General features: G+C 58.4%; 1 protein-coding gene across 1 annotated transcript in view; it reads left to right on the top strand.

Moving 5' to 3' along the window:
• LOC144951401 (uncharacterized) overlaps positions 1-17,581 on the top strand; it is a 46,828-nt gene extending 29,247 nt beyond the window's left edge. The window contains exons 2-14 of the mRNA XM_078881639.1: positions 4,987-5,042; positions 7,740-7,868; positions 8,132-8,215; positions 8,562-8,663; positions 9,182-9,389; positions 9,933-10,040; positions 10,161-10,268; positions 11,172-11,377; positions 12,092-12,182; positions 14,587-14,959; positions 15,331-15,535; positions 16,227-16,334; positions 17,101-17,581. Of these exons, the coding sequence (XP_078737765.1) occupies positions 4,987-5,042; positions 7,740-7,868; positions 8,132-8,215; positions 8,562-8,663; positions 9,182-9,389; positions 9,933-10,040; positions 10,161-10,268; positions 11,172-11,377; positions 12,092-12,182; positions 14,587-14,959; positions 15,331-15,535; positions 16,227-16,334; positions 17,101-17,223 (1,901 nt within the window). The 3' untranslated portion in view covers positions 17,224-17,581. The remainder of the gene's footprint in view (positions 1-4,986; positions 5,043-7,739; positions 7,869-8,131; positions 8,216-8,561; positions 8,664-9,181; positions 9,390-9,932; positions 10,041-10,160; positions 10,269-11,171; positions 11,378-12,091; positions 12,183-14,586; positions 14,960-15,330; positions 15,536-16,226; positions 16,335-17,100) is intronic.
• The last annotated feature ends 1,306 nt before the right edge of the window (positions 17,582-18,887 follow it).

Genomic DNA, 18,887 nt, shown 5'->3' with positions numbered 1-18,887 from the left:
TTGCGACACTGGTGCAGCCGGGGTACGAGTACGGGTAAGGAATCAAAACCCGTTTGCTACCTCTGCTGCTCGGCGAGCACTGGACGGCACACGGTCACATCTTGCAAGTGCCTCGTCACGGCCGCGTGTCACAGACATAAACAAACACGTGACATGTGGATTGCAATCGAGGATGCGCTACGAATTCCCCCCCCCACCCCCGATTTTTTTAAACAAATTCCAATCGACAGCTTCGTTACACCACGAGGAACGACGCCGGGGACACCACTGGCGTAGACGAGACGCTGCACGGGCTTTCTGGAACCTCGCCGGGGCCGTCTCGGGCAAACCGGGGATGTCTGAACGTGGCTTTTAACTCCTACGACTGCCCCCCCCTCCCCCTCTTCGCCCCCCCCCCCTCCTCGCCCCCCCCCCTCCTCGCCCCCCCCCCCCTCTTCGCCCCCCCTCCCCTCCTCTCTTCGGTCGCGCATTCCCCGCATGCGCCCCAGCCGACCACAAACCCGTCCGGTGACATCGCTGCTCTGCGTGTCCCGTGGTCAGTGCGAGTCTCGGCACGCGGCGGCGGTGAGACGAGGGTGGGGGGGTTGTGGGGGGGGGTTGTGGGGGGGCTGGGTGGGGGGGTGATCGTCGCCATCACGACCACCATCGTCACCATCACTGCCATCACCACCGCCATCAGCATCACCGCCACGACCACCATCACCACCATCACCGCCACCATCATCACCATCGTCACCACCACCGCCATCAGCATCATCAACGCCACCACCACCGCTATCACCATCACCACCATCACTGCCATCACCACCGCCATCAGCATCACCGCCACGACCACCATCACCACCACCATCACCCCCGCCACCATCACCTTGACCGCCGCCGCCACCGCCATCACCAACCTCCGATTCGCCCTGTCGGCTACGTACGGCGCGCAAGAAGTTCCACATCCATGCGTAACAACACAGACTCGAGCAGCAAAGATCCCCCGTGTAGCCTCAACGAAGCTGTGCGCAAAGTGGTGTACACCTGAAGACGGAAGCTTGTGTTGCCTCCGAAACGTCGTGATTTTATTTTATTTTTTACTTTACTTTTATTAATTTTAATTTTGTACCTACGTGACTTTACCGAAAAAACCTAAGAATATTGTGTACGTCTGTCGTGAAACAGTCTGCTCGTCCATCACTTGCCAGTCGTGCATCATTGCTACCTCGTACACACCTGTTCCGCGTGTACGGGATAGAGCGTTGCGCCCTCGCACAAGGCGTGGGTTTGCCGTCGGGTGCTACCCGGCTTCCTCCCACACGTACAACCAACTCGTTATGTAATTGGGCCGATAACGCCTCGATATGTGGGGGACCGCAGAGCTTGGGTTGGCTCTTGGTCTTGCCTGCTGCTGCTGCTCCTGCTGCTGCTGCTGCTCCTGCTGCTGCCTTCCCACTCCTCGACTGTGGTAATTCCTCCCGTAGCACCTTCGGTGTCGCCCCCCCCCACTGCCCTCTCTACGAGTCGTCCTCTCTCTCTCTGAGTCATCCTCCCCCTCTCTCTCTCTCTCTGAGTCATCCTCTCTCTCTCTTTGAGTCCCCCCCCCCTCTCTCTCTGATTCGTTCCCTTTCTCGCTCTCTCTGAGTCGTCCTCTCTCTCTCTCTCTGAGTCGTCCTCTCTCTCTCTCTGAGTCGTCCTTTCTCTCTGAGTCGTCCTCTCTCTCTGAGTCGTCCTCTTTCTCTGAGTCGTCCTCCCTCTCTCTCTCTCTCTGAGTCGTCCTCCCTCTCTCTCTCTCTCTCTCTGAGTCGTCCTCTCTCTCTCACGCGAGTACCGTGCGGTTGTGGCGCGGGAATTTGCGAGTTGAAGTCGTCCGTGACGTCTTGAGGCAGCGATGTGGCAGCAGCTGGCCTTGTGTGAGCGGTGGTGCAGCGGTTAGCGCTACGAACCCGGCCACCCGAGTTCGATTCCCGCTCACGACCACCGACACCAGTGACGATTCTCTGAACCGGTCCTGGGCCTCTATCCCCTAGGTCGACTCGGCCTCAAATTAGTACCTGGTGCGGTGTGTAGTAAACATCGCCACTGGGGAGACAAAGGCGGGCGGGCGTGGTGCTGGCCACCCACCCCCTCGTGTGCCGTGCCGGCCTTCATAGGTGCTGCTGCTCGCTAACAGCACTTGCCCCTACAGTCTGTTCGGGCTATACGGGGGGGGGCATCTTTGTCTTTGTGTGTGACTCATGTCTGAGGCTCCAAGCCAACCTGAGCAATTAGGAGTCTGTGAGCAAAGCTCCCTTGACGTTACCAAATCATTGGGCTCGTGTCTGGCCCTCCTGAGCGAAACCAACTCGCTCGATGGAGCTTCAAACGAGTGCCCGGTGCGGCGTGTAGAGATCAGCGTCGGGGAGACAAAGGCGGCCGGGCGTGGGTGCCGGCTAACGATCGCTTTCGTGTGCTGTGCCGGCCTTCGCTGCACTTGCCCCTGCGGCCTGTCGAAGGCTACACGGGGGACCTTTGTTGTTGTGTGTCTGTGTGGAGTTAAATGCCTGACCGTGGAAATGTGGAGGTCATGACCCGCTTGAACATTCTTGCGCGGTTAATTATTTATTTATTATGCAGCCCCCCCCTCCCCCCCCACATTTCCACCACGACCCCCCACCCCACCCTGTACCTAGGACATCGTCTTAACCCCAAACATCTACCACCAAAGATCCCTCGTGTAGCCTCAACAGACTGTTGGGGCAAGTGCTCTTAGCGAGGAGCAGCACCTCGTGAAGGCCGGAACGGCACGCGAGGGGGTGGGTGGCCATCATGCACGCCCGGCCGCCTTTGTCTCCCCACAGGGCGATGTTTACACAATGCACCAGGTTACTCATTTGAGGCTGAGTCGACCCAGGACCGGTTCAGGGTAATCGTCGCTGATGTTGGCCGTGAGCGGGAATCGAACTCGGGTCGCCGGGTTCGTGACGATTATCTGAACCGTGCCTGGGCCTCCCCTAGGTCGATTCAGCCTCAAATGAGTGCCTTTGTGCGGTGTGTAAACATCGCCACTAGGGAGACAAAGGCGGCCGGGCGTGGTTTTTGGTCACGTTCTTCCCTCGTGTGCCGTGCCGGCCTTTATAGGTGCTACTCGCTAACAGCACTTGCCCCCACAGCCTGTTGAAGGCTACCCGGGGGATCTTTCTCCCATGTTACCCTTTTAGCCAAAGTGCTATATAAGGCCTGGGAACTGGGTTTCTTTTCAATTCTCCACGTGGTTGCAGACGTAAATAAGCAAATAATGAGACTTTGTGACCCTTATTTGGAAGAAATTGTAGCAGTGGGAGTTGTGAAATTAGAGGGTGGTGGTGGTTTCTCTGTGTGTTGGTGGGGGTGGGGAGCGGTGGTGCAGTGGTTAGCGTACTGCGCTACGATCTTGCCCACCTAAAGTTAGATCCCCCGAAACCACGGCTACCATCAGAGGCCAAGCGATATGTGTACCTGTTCTGGGTCTCGCCTAGGTCGACTCAGCCTTAAATAGGTGTAGGCTGCAGATTTCCAATTCATTTTAACCGCGTCCCCGATTTCCAGAGCTGTGAACGTCTCCGCTGGGGAGACAAAGACGGTCCGGGCGTACTCCCCACCGCTGTCCCTGCCGACCTTAATAGGTGCTCGCTAACAGCACTTGCCCCCAACAGTCTGTGTTATGGCTAGACGGGGGTTGTGGTGGATGGGTGGTCAGGCGTGGTGAGCGTAAGTCGAGGTGGGTGGGGGAGGGGTGGGGGGAGGTGGAAGGTGTGGGGGGAGGGGGGGGAGGGTGTTGGTGGGGGGGTGGAAGGTGTGGGGGGAGGGGGGGAGGGTGTTGGTGGGGGGGTGGAAGGTGTGGGGGGAGGGGAGGGGAGGGGGGGAGGGTGAACACGTGTTCAGAGCCACTCCTAGGTGACACGGGATGTGCACGAGGTTGGACAGGTTTTTTGTTATTGCTGCTGGCATATAACAAGAACACGTCCAATGAATAAAAACAATATCATAGACGTCATTGTAGCCATCGTCCTTGTTATCGTCAACATCGTTGTCATGTCGTCATTATCGCAACCATCATCATCACTGTCGTCTTCATCATCACCACCCAGCATCAACATCGTCATACTTTTTCATCATCATCATCATCATCAGAAACATCAGGCTTGTCAACGTCATCATAAGTCATTATTAATCGTTACGACCTGCAACATCGTCAAGGTCATCAACATCATTATCAGCAGCACCATCTTCACAACAACCACCACCACTATCTTCACAACCACCACCGTCATCACCACCGTCATCACCACCACCTTCACGACCACCACCATCTTAACCGCTGTCATCATTATCACCACCACCATCTTCACAACCACCACCACCACCGTCTTCATTACCACCACCATCTTAACAACCACCGTCATCATCATCACCATCACCACCACCACCGTCTGGGGGGATCTGTAAAACGAGTACCACATCACGAGGCCGCACCACGCGGTGCAAGATGAATTGTCCCCGCCATAGCAACGTGGAATTGACCACCGGTGGCGTCAGCGCAGCCACTGATGCGTGCTGCTTGCACTCGGCACCCTGTGATCGCTCTTGCACCTCGAGATGCTAACGAGGCGACGTGCAACACAGAGGGGGCCCTTCCCAACGAGTCGATCGGTAGGCCGAGCGTGGCGGGGTCGAGTGTGGGTGCTCCTCCCACCTCTTCCGAGACGTCTGGCCAGCGAGGAAGAGTAGACCAAGGACGCGCTATATATATATATAAAAGGGGCTCTGCAGTGCTCACTCTAGTGGAGGCCCTTCCGCCAACGAGTTGGCAATTGCGGGACTGCCGCTTTGTCAGACGGTTCGAGCCCGGGCCTCTGGGGCATCTCTATTTTCCGTGGCTTGAAGCAGCGGGTGGTGGGGGGAGTGGGGTGGTTTGCACACCCTCAGCGGGGGGCAGCGATTGTAACCGCGGTGTGTCCGTGTTGTCTGTGTGCCCTCTTCCAGATTTCTCGGCGTTCCCCGGCTCCGCTCCGCACGATGGCTCCAGCCTGGCAAACGCAGTGAGTTGGCGAGCCATCTCCCTCCACCACCGCCACCACCACCACCCCTCCCCCACTTCGGATCATCAGGTCTAAACCTTCACCTCGTCTGACCCACGAACTCCACCTCTGCGTTCGTTATCTGCAGCGATGGCAAACACGCGTGCACGGGGGTGTGTGCGCGCGCGTGCGCGTAGGGAGCGGTGGCGCAGCGGTTAGCGTCGCCGCGCTACGATCCCGGCGAGCCGAGTTCGATTCCCGCTCGCGGCCTACACCGGTGACGATAGTTATCTGAACCGGTGCTGGGCCTCCCCTAGGTCGACACGGCCTCAAGCGAGCACCTGGTGTGGTGTGTAAGCATCGCCACTCGGGAGACAAAGGGGCCGGGCATGGTGTTGGCCACCCACCTCTTCGTGTGCCGTTCCCGCCTTTATAGGCGCTTCTTGCTAACAGCAAATCTACACGGGGGATTTTGTCTCGTGTGTGAGTGTGGTGTGTGCGAGTGAGTGAGGTGAGTGAAGTGACTGAGTGAGTGAGTGAGTGTGCGAGCGGTGTGAGTGCGAGTGAGTGATTGATTGACTGAGTGAGTGTCGGTGTGAGTACAAACGAGGTGAGTGTGCAAGTTTGTGTGTGCGTGTATGAGCGAGAAAGTGAGTGTGAGTGATTGAGAGTGTGTGCGTGAGAAAGTGAGTGTGAGTGATTGAGTATGTGTGTGCGAGAAAGTGAGTGTGAGTGATTGAGTGTGTGCGTGCGTGAGAAAGTGAGTGTGATGAGTGTGTGTGTGTGTGAGAAAGTGAGTGTGAGTGATTGAGTGTGTGCGTGTGTGTGTGTGAGAAAGTGAGTGTGATGAGTGTGTGTGTGTGTGTTAGAAAGTGAGTGTGAGTGATTGAGTGTGTGCGTGTGTGTGCGTGAGAAAGTGAGTGTGATAAGTGTGTGTGTGTGTGTATTAGAAAGTGAGTGTGAGTGATTGAGTGTGGTTGTGTGTGTGCAATTGGCGTTTGTCTCTGTTGCTAAGCTAATATTGATCAATTACAATTGAAATATTTTCCTCAGTATCACCGCTCGCCTCCTGGTGGACATCATACACAGCGAAACTCGATTCACATTCTAAAGAACCTAAACTATTTTTTATTTTATTTTACGAGGGCCAGTGGGAGTGGTGGCAGTACCCACACTTTACCCCACCACACACGACCTGCCAATCAAATGACTATTGTTTACCCATTCGTATCGCTCGCTGGACAGCGACCGAGAGATTTAAGAACATTTAAGCTCAACAACTTTTTTTTTTACGAAGCAATTTTTATTTTTTTTAACCAGGTAAGCACCTGCTGAGCCTGCTACGTAGCTATTTTTCAGAAGCGACCTGGCCATCACGAATGATAGCTCAACGAAGTGGGCTGGTCATCGTCATCATCGTCGTCATCATCGTCGTCATCATCGTCGTCATCATCATCGTCATCATCACCACGTGGGCATTTATAGCAGTGGCCAAACGCTCTCAACGCGTGGTGATGTCCATTCTAAATGTGGAGGGAAAAACCGAAGGACCCCGGAGAAAAATCCACGCGACCACGGGGAGAGAGAGACACGCAAACTCCACATACACAGCATGAGCGATACTTATGATGATGATCAAGGTGATAATGTCGAGTGTGATAATAATTACATTGATGACGACGATGTAGATGATGAACAATGACGACGATATCGATCGTAATAATGATGACAACAAAAAATTAACCCGTAAAAACAAAGTTTTTCACTCTAAATCCTTTATATGCGTGGCGGCTAGAGTCCTCTCGTCCTCTGGCTTGAGATGGCTGCCACCTATGGGTCAGATGATTGTCTGCCAGCATTAAGCAATTGGTAATTAAATATTTATTTATTTTTCCCTAAACAGTGTAAAATTTTGGGGAAAAAAATTTCACGAAAATTAATTGTCACGCACAACGAGTCTGTGTGGAAAATGTCAGCTCGATTGGATCACGGGAAGTGGGTTAATAAACGACCGAAAGATTTGCACGGTCGTAAGCAAGCAAGCAAGCACGCAAGCACGCAAGCAAGCAAGCGAACTTAATATAAAGGATTCTAAAATGACGATAAGGATACAATTAATTAAAGATTATGACGATCTAGAGGATGACGTAACAATGACGATGATGTTCATGACATCACAATGATGATGTAGATGCCATAACAGTGATGATGTAGGTGATGACATCACAATGACAACGATGGTGTAGATGATGACTGATGGTGTACATGATGACATCACTTTGACGATGACGATGTAGGTGATGACATCACAATGACAACAATGGTGGAGATGATGACATAAAAATGATGCTGTCGATGATGACATCACAATGACGACGATGTTGATGATGACATCACAATGATAACGATGACATCACAATGACATCACAATGACGGCGATGGTGTAGATGATGACATCACAATGACGCCGATTATGTAGATGATGACTGATGTAGATGATGACATCACAATGACGACGATTATGTAGATGATGACTGATGTAGATGATGACATCACAATGACAACGATGGTGTAGATGATGACTGATGTAGATGATGACATCACAATGACAATGTCGATGATGTCGATGATGACATCACAATGACAATGACGACGATGTCGACGATGTCGATGATGACATCACAATGACAATGACGACAATGTCGATGTCTGTCACAGTCCCCGGCTCGTCTGTCGGCCCACTCGCTGTGCGGGGGCGAGTGGGGGCCCGCGGAGGGGCGGGGGGGGGACGCCCCCACCCCCACACTCGCCCGCAGGGTTCCCAAGCGGCGGTCCAACATCTTCACGGTAACGACGCGACCCTCCTCCTCATCATCATCCTCCTCCTCCTCCCATTGTAACACCGCACCGTTCTAACGCCACCCCCCATTGTAACACTGCTCCGTTCTAACACCCCCATTGTAACACCGCACTGTACTAACTCGTCATTGTAACATTGCACCGTTCTAACGCCACCCCCCCATTGTAACACCGCACTGTGCTAACTCGTCATTGTAACACCGCAACGTTCTAACACCCTCCCCGCCCACCTCCCCCGTGGCGTTGCGCAGAGGAACAGTGACGTGGAGAAGGAGCGACGGGCGGCGGCCGAGGGGGACTGCATCGGCAGCGGCCGCGCCATCCCCGTCAAGCAGGTGGGGCCCTGCTGAGCTTGGGAGGTTCGGGGGCTGTGAGCCCTGTGGGGGGGGGTGGTGCCTCCCGTGGGGTCGTGGGGTTCACGACGACGCGGCGGAGGTTCGAGCCTTGAACTCCGCCCCCCCCAATGCCACGCCCGGCCGCCTTTGTCTCCCCCCCCCCCCCCCCCCCACAAAAAAATTCTTCTCCACCGAGTCTCAAGACTCCTTGACAGGAGGGCCTTGCCACGCCGGGGTGCTGCGCCGATTCGTTTGACGAGCGCTGCTCGGGCATCACGTGGGTACGGGTGGGCGGTCGCCATGCGCGGTTTGTTGACCCCGTGACCCCCCACCCCACCCCCCACAGGGCATCCTGCTGAAGTGGGGCGGCACCCTGAACAAGGAGTGGAAGAAGAAGTACGTGACTCTGTGCGAGGAGGGCCTGCTCACCTACTACCCCAGCCTGCACGTGAGACTGCCTCCTCCTCGTCCACCTCCTCGTCCACCTCCTTGTCCACCTCTTCGTCCACCTTCTCGCCATCCTCCCCTTCCACCTCCTCCTGCATCTCCTCTTCATCATCATCATCCTACAACCCTCCTCCTCCTCCTGCAGCTCCACCAACTCCTCATCGTCCTCACCTTCTACCCCCTCATCCTCTTGCACCTCCTCGTCATCCTCCCCTTCCATGGTCCCCAGGGTCAAAGCCCCCCGGGCCCCAGGGAGCCCAGGGTCTCCAGGGAGCCCAGGGTCCCCAGGGAGCCCAGGGTCTCCAGGGTCAGGGGTGCAGGGCCCCAGGGCCCAGGGTCTCCCAGGGCCCAGGTCCCACGCCACTCCCGCCTCGACTAGGCCGCTGGTTTCTGTGACCATCTCGCTGTGGACCGCTGCATCGCCGGACCACGATGCACGACGGGGACTTGGCAGGGATCTTGATCCAGCAGTGCATTGATCAGAGAACACCCCACCCCACCCCCTCCCCCCACCCCCAGGACTACATGCAGAACATCCACGGCAAGGAGGTGGCGCTGCTGGGAACCACCGTGAAGGTGCCGGGGGCCCGCCCCCCCCGGGCCACCTCCGCCTCCTCCGCCTCCTCGGCCCCCGTGGCCCCCCACGCCCCCCCGGCTCCCAGCCCCAGAGGCAGCCACCTCGCCGGAGACGAGAGCGGGGCCACAGCCCACAACGCGACCGCCAACAGTGAGGGGGGGGGGGGGCGCGGAGGGGGTGGAGTGGGGTGGGGTGGTGGGGTGGGGCGTTGGGGGGAGAATAGGATGAGGAGGAATGGCAGTGGGGCGGAGGAGGATGAAAGATGGAGGAGGATGGAGGAGGAGGAAGGATGGAGGAGGAGGATGAAAGATGGAGGAGGATGAAGGATGAAGGAGAATGAAGGATGGAGGAGGAGGATGGAGGAGAATTAATGATGGAGGAGGTGGAAGCATTGAGGAGGAGGGAAGGAGGAATGAGGATAGGGGAGGGGAGAATGATAAGGAGGGGGGAGAGTGGTAGGAGGAAGAAGCGGTGAGTGGAGGAAGATGAGAAGGGGATGAGGAAGAAGAGGGGAGGAATGGATGGCAAGAGGAGGTTGAGGGAGGAGGAGGTGGAATCGCTGGCCCTGCTCGCGACGAATTGGCGAAGCGTCGACGAGAGCGCACCCCCACCCACCGACCCCTCTGGACCTCGCCTCTTGACCTTGTGACCACTCTCACATGACCCCCCCCCCCCTCCTCCGCCTCCCTCCAGGCACGTGTCCCGACTCTGCCGTCCTCCTGCAGCCCCCGGCGGTCTCCGCCGCGAGCCCCGAGCCGGCGGTGACGGGGAGCAACGGCCACGGCCGCTCCGGCCGAGCCGGTGCGTGCCCATTGGTCGGCTCGGCCATGCCGGGGCGACGCAGCATTGCAGGATCCACGCGTGTGCACGGTTGTTCTTCCTTGTTGATCGTCGTCGTGTGTGTGTGTGTGTGTGAAGCAGGCAGCGCGTCGGACGACACGGTGGGGTCCAGCCCCAGCCTGTCCGGGGGCAGCGTCAGGCAGGACCCCGCAGCGTCGCCCGTCGCCACGCGGCGGAGACACAGACGCCGTGAGATCCCCTACGCGACCCCCACCGCGACCCCCACCGCGACCCCCACTGCGACCCCCATCGCGACCCCCACTGCGACCCCCACCGCGACCCCCACCGCGACCCCCAACGCGACCCCCACTGCGACCCCCACCGCGACCCCCACCGCGACCCCCACCGCGACCCCCAACGCGACCCCCACCGCGACCCCCACCGCGACTCCCACCGTGACCCCCACCGCGACCCCCACCGCGACCCCCAACGCGACCCCTAACGTGACCCCCACCGCGACCCCCACCGCGACTCCCACCGCGACCCCCAACGCGACCCCCACCGCGACCCCCAATGCGACCCCCAACGCGACCCCCACCGCCGACCCCCACCGCGACCCCCAACGCGACCCCCACCGCGACCCCCAATGCGACCCCCAACGCGACCCCCACTGCGACCCCCAACGCGACCCCTCTCAACCCCTTGCGACCCACCCCACCCCCTGATTACTCAAAACCTGCCAAGACCCCGTAACCTCTCTCGACACCCCAATGACCCCTCTCGACACCCTGTAACCCCAATCTTGACCCCATGACCCCCGTGACCCCTCTTGTCCCCTCCCCCACTCAACGCGGCCACCCTCGATGTGACCCCGTAACCCCCTCCGTGACCATCCTCGTATGACGCTGGCGTGACCACGTGACCCTCTGGCGTGACCCCCAGTGTGTGTCCTCCGTGACCATCCTCGTATGACGCTGGCGTGACCACGTGACCCTCTGGCGTGACCCCCAGTGTGTGTCCTCCGTGACCATCCTCGTATGACGCTGGCGTGACCACGTGACCCTCTGGCGTGACCCCCAGTGTGTGTCCTCCGTGACCATCCTCGTATGACGTTGGCGTGACCACGTTGACCCCCCCCTACCCCCCACCCAGACGGAGAGGAGTCGTCGTCGTCGTCGTTGGCGTCGCCGCCGTCCCCGTGCGACTTCACCGTCGTGTCTCTGACGGGCGAGAGTTGGCACTTCGAGGCGGCGAGCGGCGAGGAGCGCGGCGCCTGGGTGGCCGCCATCGAGGGGAGGATCTTCGCCAGCCTCCAGTCCTACAGCAGCGGCGGGGGAGGGGACGCACGCTCCGCACCGGTACGGGGAGCAGGGGGGGCGGGGGGGAGGGGGGGGGCGGGGGGGTGGCAGGGGGGGAGAGGGTGGGGGCTGGTTGGTGATGACGGGTGATGGAGTTTGATGATGAAGAGGAGGGTGGTTGATGGTGATGACGACGATGGTGATGGTTGTGGCGATGGTGGTGATGGTGGTGATGGTGGTGGTGATGGTGACGCTGCTGGTATTGGGCGGAGGGGGGTGGCAGGGGGGGAGAGGGCGGGGGGTGGTTGGTGATGACGGGTGAGGGAGTTTGATGATGAAGAGGAGGGTGGTTGATGGTGATGACGACGATGGTGATGGTTGTGGCGATGGTGACGCTGCTGGTACGACGCGTGGCGTGATGAGGGGGGTGGCAGCAGTCATGACGATAACGAACGGTGACGAAACCTTGCCGTGCTTCACCGTCACACGCTCCCCATCGCCACCCATCACACTAAGCGGCATCGTCGTGGTACAAGACCATCGGCGTGGTATGTGCGTGACCTTGTGTGACCCCGTGCGCGTGACCTCGTGACCCCGTGTGTGTGACCTCGTGACCCCGTGCACGTGACCTTGTGACCCCGTGCGCGTGATCTTGTGACCCCTTGCACGCGACCTTGTGACCCCGTGCACGTGACCTTGTGACCCCGTGCACGTGACCTTGTGACCCCATGCACGTGACCTTGTGACCTTGTGACCTTGTGCGCGTGACCCCAGTCGCCCCAGGAGCTGCAGCGACGGCAGCGGACGATCGAGGAGATCCGCAGCGTGCCGGGCAACGAGCGCTGCGTGGACTGCGGCCTTCCCAGTACGACACCACCACCATCGTCGTCATCACCACAGTCGTCACCACTGTCACCACCACAGTCGTCACCACCACCGTCACCACCGTAATCGTCACCGCCACAGTCGCCACCACCGTAATCGTCACCGCCACAGTCGTCACCACCGTCGTCGTCACCGCCGTTGTCATCATCTTGATCATCGTCATCATCTTGAGCATCGTCATCATCATGATGATCATCACCGTCATTGTCACTGTGATTGTCGTCGTCGTCGTCATCATCATCTTATGTCTGTATCTACACGTGTGTGGTCCTGTGTGTGTATGTATGTACCTGTGTGGTGTGTGGTGCATGCATGTATGTGTGTGGTGTGTGGTGCATGCATGTATGTGTGTGGTGTGTGGTGCATGCATGTATGTGTGTGGTGTGTGGTGCATGCATGTATGTGTGTGGTGTGTGGTGCATGCATGTATGTGTGTGGTGTGTGGTGCATGCATGTATGTGTGTGGTGTGTGGTGCATGCATGTATGTGTGTGCATGTACCTGTGTGTATGCACCTGTGCGGTCGTGTAGCGGGTAGCGCTACGCTGCGCTACGAACCCGGCGTCCCGAGTTCGATTCCCGCTCATGGCCAACACCGGTGACGATTATCTGAACCGGGTCTTGGGCCTCCCATAGGTCGACTCAGCCTCGAATGAGTACCTGGTGTGGTGTGTAAACATCGCCACTGGGGAGACAAAGACGGCCGGGCGTGGTTTTGGCCACCCACCCCCTCGTGTGTCGTTCTGGCTTTCATAGGTGCTCGCTAACAGCACTTGCCCCAACAGTCTGTTGAGGCTACACGGGGTGTAGACGCAAGCTGGGTGAGCCTGGACTTGGGTGCCCTCGTGCATCTCGTGCTGCGCCGTGCGTGTGTGTGTGTACCCCTGTGTGTGTCGACCCGTGTGTGTGTGTCGACCCGTGTGTGTGTGTAGACCCGTGTATGTGTCGACCCGTGTGTGTGTGTAGACCCGTGTGTGTGTAGACCCGTGTGTGTGTACCCGTGTGTGTGTACCCGTGTGTGTGTACCCCTGTGTGTGTCGACCCGTGTGTGTGCGTAGACCCGTGTGTGTGTAGACCCGTGTGTGTGTACCCGTGTGTGTCGACCCGTGTGTGTAGATCCGTGTGTGTGTATTTACCCGTGTGTGTGTGTGTAGACCCGTGTGTATGTGTGTGTGTATTAATCCGTGCGCGTGTGTGTGTGTGTAGACCCGTGTGTATGTGTGTGTGTGTATTTACCGCTGTATGTGTGTACCCGTGTGTGTGTGTGTATTAACCCATGCGTGTGTGTGTATGTGTATGTGTGTGTGTGTATTAACCCGTGCCTGCGTGTGCGTGCGTGCGTGTGTGTATGTGTGTGTATGTGTGTGTGTATTAACCCGTGTGTGTGCGCGTGTGTGTGTGTGTGTATGTGTGTATTAACCCGTGTGTGTGTGTGTGTGTATGTGTGTGTGTGTGTATTAACCCGTGTGTGTGTATGTGTGTGTGTGTGTATTAACCCGTGTGTGTGTGTGTATGTGTGTGTGTGTGTATGTGTGTGTGTGTATTAACCCGTGTGTGTGTATTAAATGGGGAGCGGTAGTGTAGTGGTTAGCGTGCTGCACTATGAACCTGGCGACCCGGGTTCAATTCCCGCTCACGGCAAACACCAGTGACGATTATCTGAACCGGTCCTGGGCCTCCACTAGGTCGACTCAGCCTCAAATGAGAACCTGGTGCGGTGGGTAAACATCGCCGCTAGGGAGACAAAGGCGGTCGGGCGTGGTGCTGGCCACCCACCCCCTCGTGTACCGTTCCGGCCTTCATAGGTGCTCGCTAACAGCACTTGCCCCTACAGTCTGTTAAGTCTATACGGGGGATCTTTATCTTTGTGTGTATTAACCCGTGTGTGTGTGTGTGTATGTGTGTGTGTGTGTATTAACCCGTGCCTGCGTGTGCGCCTGTGTGTGTGTGTATGTGTGTGTGTATGTATTAACCTGCGTGTGCGCGTGTGTGTGTGTGTGTATATATGTGTGTGTGTGTATGTGTATGTGTGTGTATTAACCCGTGCCTGCGTGTGTGTGTATGTTTGTATTAACCCGTGCCTGCGTGTGTGTGTATGTGTTTGTATTAACCCGTGCCTGCGTGTGTGTGTATGTGTGTGTATTAACCCGTGCCTGCGTGTGTGTGTATGTGTGTGTATTAACCCGTGCCTGCGTGTGTGTGTATGTGTGTGTATTAACCCGTGCCTGCGTGTGTGTGTATGTGTGTGTATTAACCCGTGCCTGCGTGTGTGTGTATGTGTGTGTATTAACCCGTGCCTGCGTGTGTGTGTATGTGTGTATTAACCCGTGCCTGCGTGTGTGTATATGTGTGTATTAACCCGTGCCTGCGTGTGTGTGTGTGTAGACCCGAGCTGGGCGAGCCTCAACCTGGGCGCGCTCATGTGCATCTCGTGCTGCGGCGTGCACCGTGCGCTGGGCGCGCACCTGTCGCGCGTGCGCTCCCTGCAGCTGGACTACTGGCCGCCCGAGCTGGCCGCCGTGCTCACCGCCATGGGCAACCGCCTCGCCAACAGCGTGTGGGAGGGCGCCCTCGACGCCGCCGCCGCTGCGACAAGGACAACAACGACAACGACCGACGCCGGAGCGAACGCCAAAACCGGGGCCACGGAGGCCGACGCGATCGCCGCCGATGCGAGCGCTGGCACGGCCGCCACCGCCGCACGCAGCGAGGGAGGGAGGAGGGGACTCAGAAGGAAGCCGCGTGCCGACTCCAGCAGGTGAGGGAGGCGTTCAACGACGGCGATTTTTTTTTATGCTGCTGCTCCTCCCGCCGCCTGCCTCTTTCTTCCTCTCTCCTCCTCCTCCTCCTCCCTCTCTCCTCCTTCCTAATGAACGCTGCGGGGGTGTGGTGGGCAATACCAGGCCCGGCCGCCTTTGTCTTCCCCAGAAAGAGCCGAGTCTCGAGAAGGGGTCTCGCTCTGCATCGGGACGTTTTAGCGAGTCGCTTAACGAGCCCTGCTTCGGCGGCACGTGGGAGAGGGTGGACAATCGCGATGCTCGGTGTGCAACCCCGGTGACCCCGTGGCACCCCGTGACCCCGTGGCACCCCGTGACCCCGTGACCCCCCCCCCCCCACCGACCCGCACAGGGAGGAGCGCGAGCGCTGGATCTGGGACAAGTATCGCGAGCGCCTCTTCCTGGCGCCGCTGCCTCCTCCTCCTCCTCATCCTCCTCCTCCTCCGTCGTCGCCGTCGTCGCCTGGCGCGGTGTTCGGCACGCGCCTCGCCAGCGCCGTCGCCGCTGGAGACGTGCGCTCCGTGGCGCTGCTGCTGGCTCACAGTGAGCGCGAGCAGGTGCAAGCCCGCCCGCCAGATCGCTTGCCCATCTGTTCACTCGCTTACTCACTTGTTCGCTCGTTCAACCACTCGCTCGCTCGCCCACTCACTCGCTCGTGAGGTCACTAGATCACTCGCTCACGAGGTCACTCACTCACTCGCCCACTCACTCGCTCGCTCGCGAGATCACTCTATCACCCGCCTGCCGGCTCGCTTGCCCATCTGTTCACTTGCTGACTCGCTTGTTCGCTCGTTCACCCGCTCGCTGACCCACTCACTTGCTCGCGCGTGAGGTCACTAGATCACTCGCTCACGAGGTCACTCAATCACTCGATCATGAGGTCACTCGCTCGCACGTGAGGTCACTAGGTCACTAGATCACTCGCTCACGAGGTCACTCGTTCACCCACTCGCTCGCTCACTCGCACGTGAGGTCACTAGATCACTCGCTCACGAGGTCACTCAATCACTCACTCACTTGATCACTCACTCACTCGATCACTCACTCACTCGATCACTCACTCACTCAATCGCGTGTGAGGTCACGCACAAGCCGAGCCGCCATCTCTGACGTGGCCATTCCGAACCTGAGCGACGTCCAGTCCCAGGGTTCGAACCTTAACCTCCGAGCTCTGGGCGGTGACCTGCTCCGTACCCTCCCCGACGCGGCCATGATGAACCGCGTGGTTCCCCCGCGTGCGCGTGCCAGGTGAACGAGGCGTGCGCGGGGGGGTCACGTGACGGGCCTGGCGGGGAGCCCATCCTTCACCTCGCCTGCGCAAACGGGGACGTCGTCACGACGCAGCTCCTCATCTGGGTGAGGAAACCTCGCGGCTGCGAGCGTCTGCGCGTGTGACGATTGGGCCTCCCCTAGGTCGACTCAGCCTCAAATGAGTGGCTGGTGCGGTGTGTAAACATCGCCACTGGGGAGACAAAGGCAGCCGGGCGTGGTTGTTGGCTACCCACCTCCTCGTGTGCCGTGCCGGCCTTCATAGGTGCTGCTCGCTAACAGCACTTGCCCCTGCAGTCTGTTGTACATATGTATATGAACACTGAACTTATTTTGTACCACCATACATAGCCAAACGCGCTAATCGGAGGTGTGGGGTGAGGGCAAGAACTTAACACCCACACACACAAACTAAACTGCTCAGGCTATGTGGGGGGGGAGGATTGTTGTCTTTGTATCTGTCTTATCGCTGATCATTGAGGACCTCGTGTGTCGGGCCATCGACCTCACCGCGTGTGTACCCCCCCTCAAACCACGGTGGCGAGGAAATGTTAACTACCTCGCCTGGTTTGCAGGAGGTCGTACGATCGATCCCGACCCTCATGCCTGCTGCTGTATATTTGGAGTCTGCGTGTCTTTCTCATCATCATCATCATCACGGTGGCGAGGAGATGTTAACTACCTCGCCTGGTGTACAGGAGGTCGTGGTTTGGCTGCGATAGAAATTCCCACGAGACCAAGAGCCGCTACATAGCAGCCGTGGTTGGACTTTCACCCGGTCAAAATGAAAATGATAATAACGTAACTTTTTATTTAATTTTAATTCATTTTAATTCCACCCCCCCCCCCCCAGTACGGCGCTGACGTCCGCCTGCGCGATGCTGCGGGTGTCACGGCGCTGGCGTGCGCCCGTGCCGCACACAGCCACCTGTGCGTCGACGTCCTGCTCGCCCACGGCTGCCCCGAGGGCGACTGAGGCCGCCCGCTCCACCTTGACTAGAGCCACCCTCACCACCTCGACTGGGGAGCCTCACCACCTCGACTAGAGTCACCCTCACCACTTCGACTAGAGTCACCCTCGCCATCTCGACTAGAGTCACCCTCACCACCTCGACTGGGGCCCTCACCACCTCGACTGGGGAGCCTCACCACCTCGACTGGAGTCACCCTCGCCACCTCGACTGGAGTCACCCTCACCACCTCGACTGGAGTCACCTTCACCACCTTGACTAGAGTCACCCTCACACCTCGACTAGAGTCACCCTCACCATCTCGACTAGAGTCACCCTCACCACCTCGACTAGAGTCACCCTCACCACCTTGACTAGAGTCACCCTCACCATCTCGACTAGAGTCACCCTCACCACCTCGACTAGAGTCACCCTCACCACCTCGACTAGAGTCACCCTCACCATCTCGACTAGAGTCACCCTCACCATCTCGATTAGAGTCACCCTCACCATCTCGACTAGAGTCACCCTCACCACCTCGACTAGAGTCACCCTCACCATCTCGACTAGAGTCACCCTCACCATCTCGACTAGAGTCACCCTCACCATCTCGACTAGAGTCACCCTCACCACCTCGACTAGAGTCACCCTCACCACCTCGACTAGAGTCACCCTCACCACCTCGACTAGAGTCACCCTCACCATCTCGACTAGAGTCACCCTCACCATCTCGACCAGAGTCACCCTCACCACCTCGACTAGAGTCACCCTCACCACCTCGACTAGAGTAACCCTCACCATCTCGACTAGAGTCACCCTCACCACCTCGACTGGAGTCACCCTCACCACCTCGACTAGAGTCACCCTCACCACCTCGACTAGAGTCACCCTCACCATCTCGACTAGAGTCACCCTCACCACCTTGACTAGAGTCACCCTCACCACCTCGACTAGAGTCACCCTCACCACCTCGACTGGAGTCACCCTCACCACCTCGACTAGAGTCACCCTCACCACCTTGACTAGAGTCACCCTCGCCACCTCGACTAGAGTCACCCTCACCACCTTGACTAGAGTCACCCTCACCACCTTGACTAGAGTCACCCTCACCATCTCGACTAGAGTCACCCTCACCACCTCGACTGGAGTCACCCTCACCACCTTGACTAGAGTCACCCTCACCACCTCGACTGGAGTCGCCCTCCCCACCTCGACTAGAGTCGCCCTCCCCACCTCGACTAGAGTCGCCCTCCCCACCTCGACTAGAGTCACCCTCGCCACCTCGACTGGAGTCACCCTCGCCACCTCGACTAGAGTCGCCCTCGCCACCTCGACTAGAGTCGCCCTCGCCACCTCGACTAGAGTCGCCCTCGCCACCTCGACTGGAGTTACCCTCGCCACCTCGACTAGAGTCACCCTCGCCACCTCGACTAGAGTCGCCCTCGCCACCTCGACTAGAGTCGCCCTCGCCACCTCGACTAGAGTCACCCTCGCCACCTCGACTAGTGTCACCCTCGCCACCTCGACTAGAGTCGCCCTCGCCACCTCGACTAGTGTCACCCTCGCCACCTCGACTAGAGTCGCCCTCGCCACCTCGACTAGTGTCACCCTCGCCACCTCGGCTAGAGTCACCCTCGCCACCTCGACTAGTGTCACCCTCGCCACCTCGACTAGAGTCGCCCTCGCCACC

This window comes from Lampetra fluviatilis, chromosome 62 (genome assembly GCF_964198595.1).
Source record: "Lampetra fluviatilis chromosome 62, kcLamFluv1.1, whole genome shotgun sequence".
NCBI classification, from domain to species: domain Eukaryota; kingdom Metazoa; phylum Chordata; class Hyperoartia; order Petromyzontiformes; family Petromyzontidae; genus Lampetra; species Lampetra fluviatilis.
Note: the sequence above shows the minus strand (reverse complement) of the source record. Positions and strands in the feature narration are given on the sequence as shown.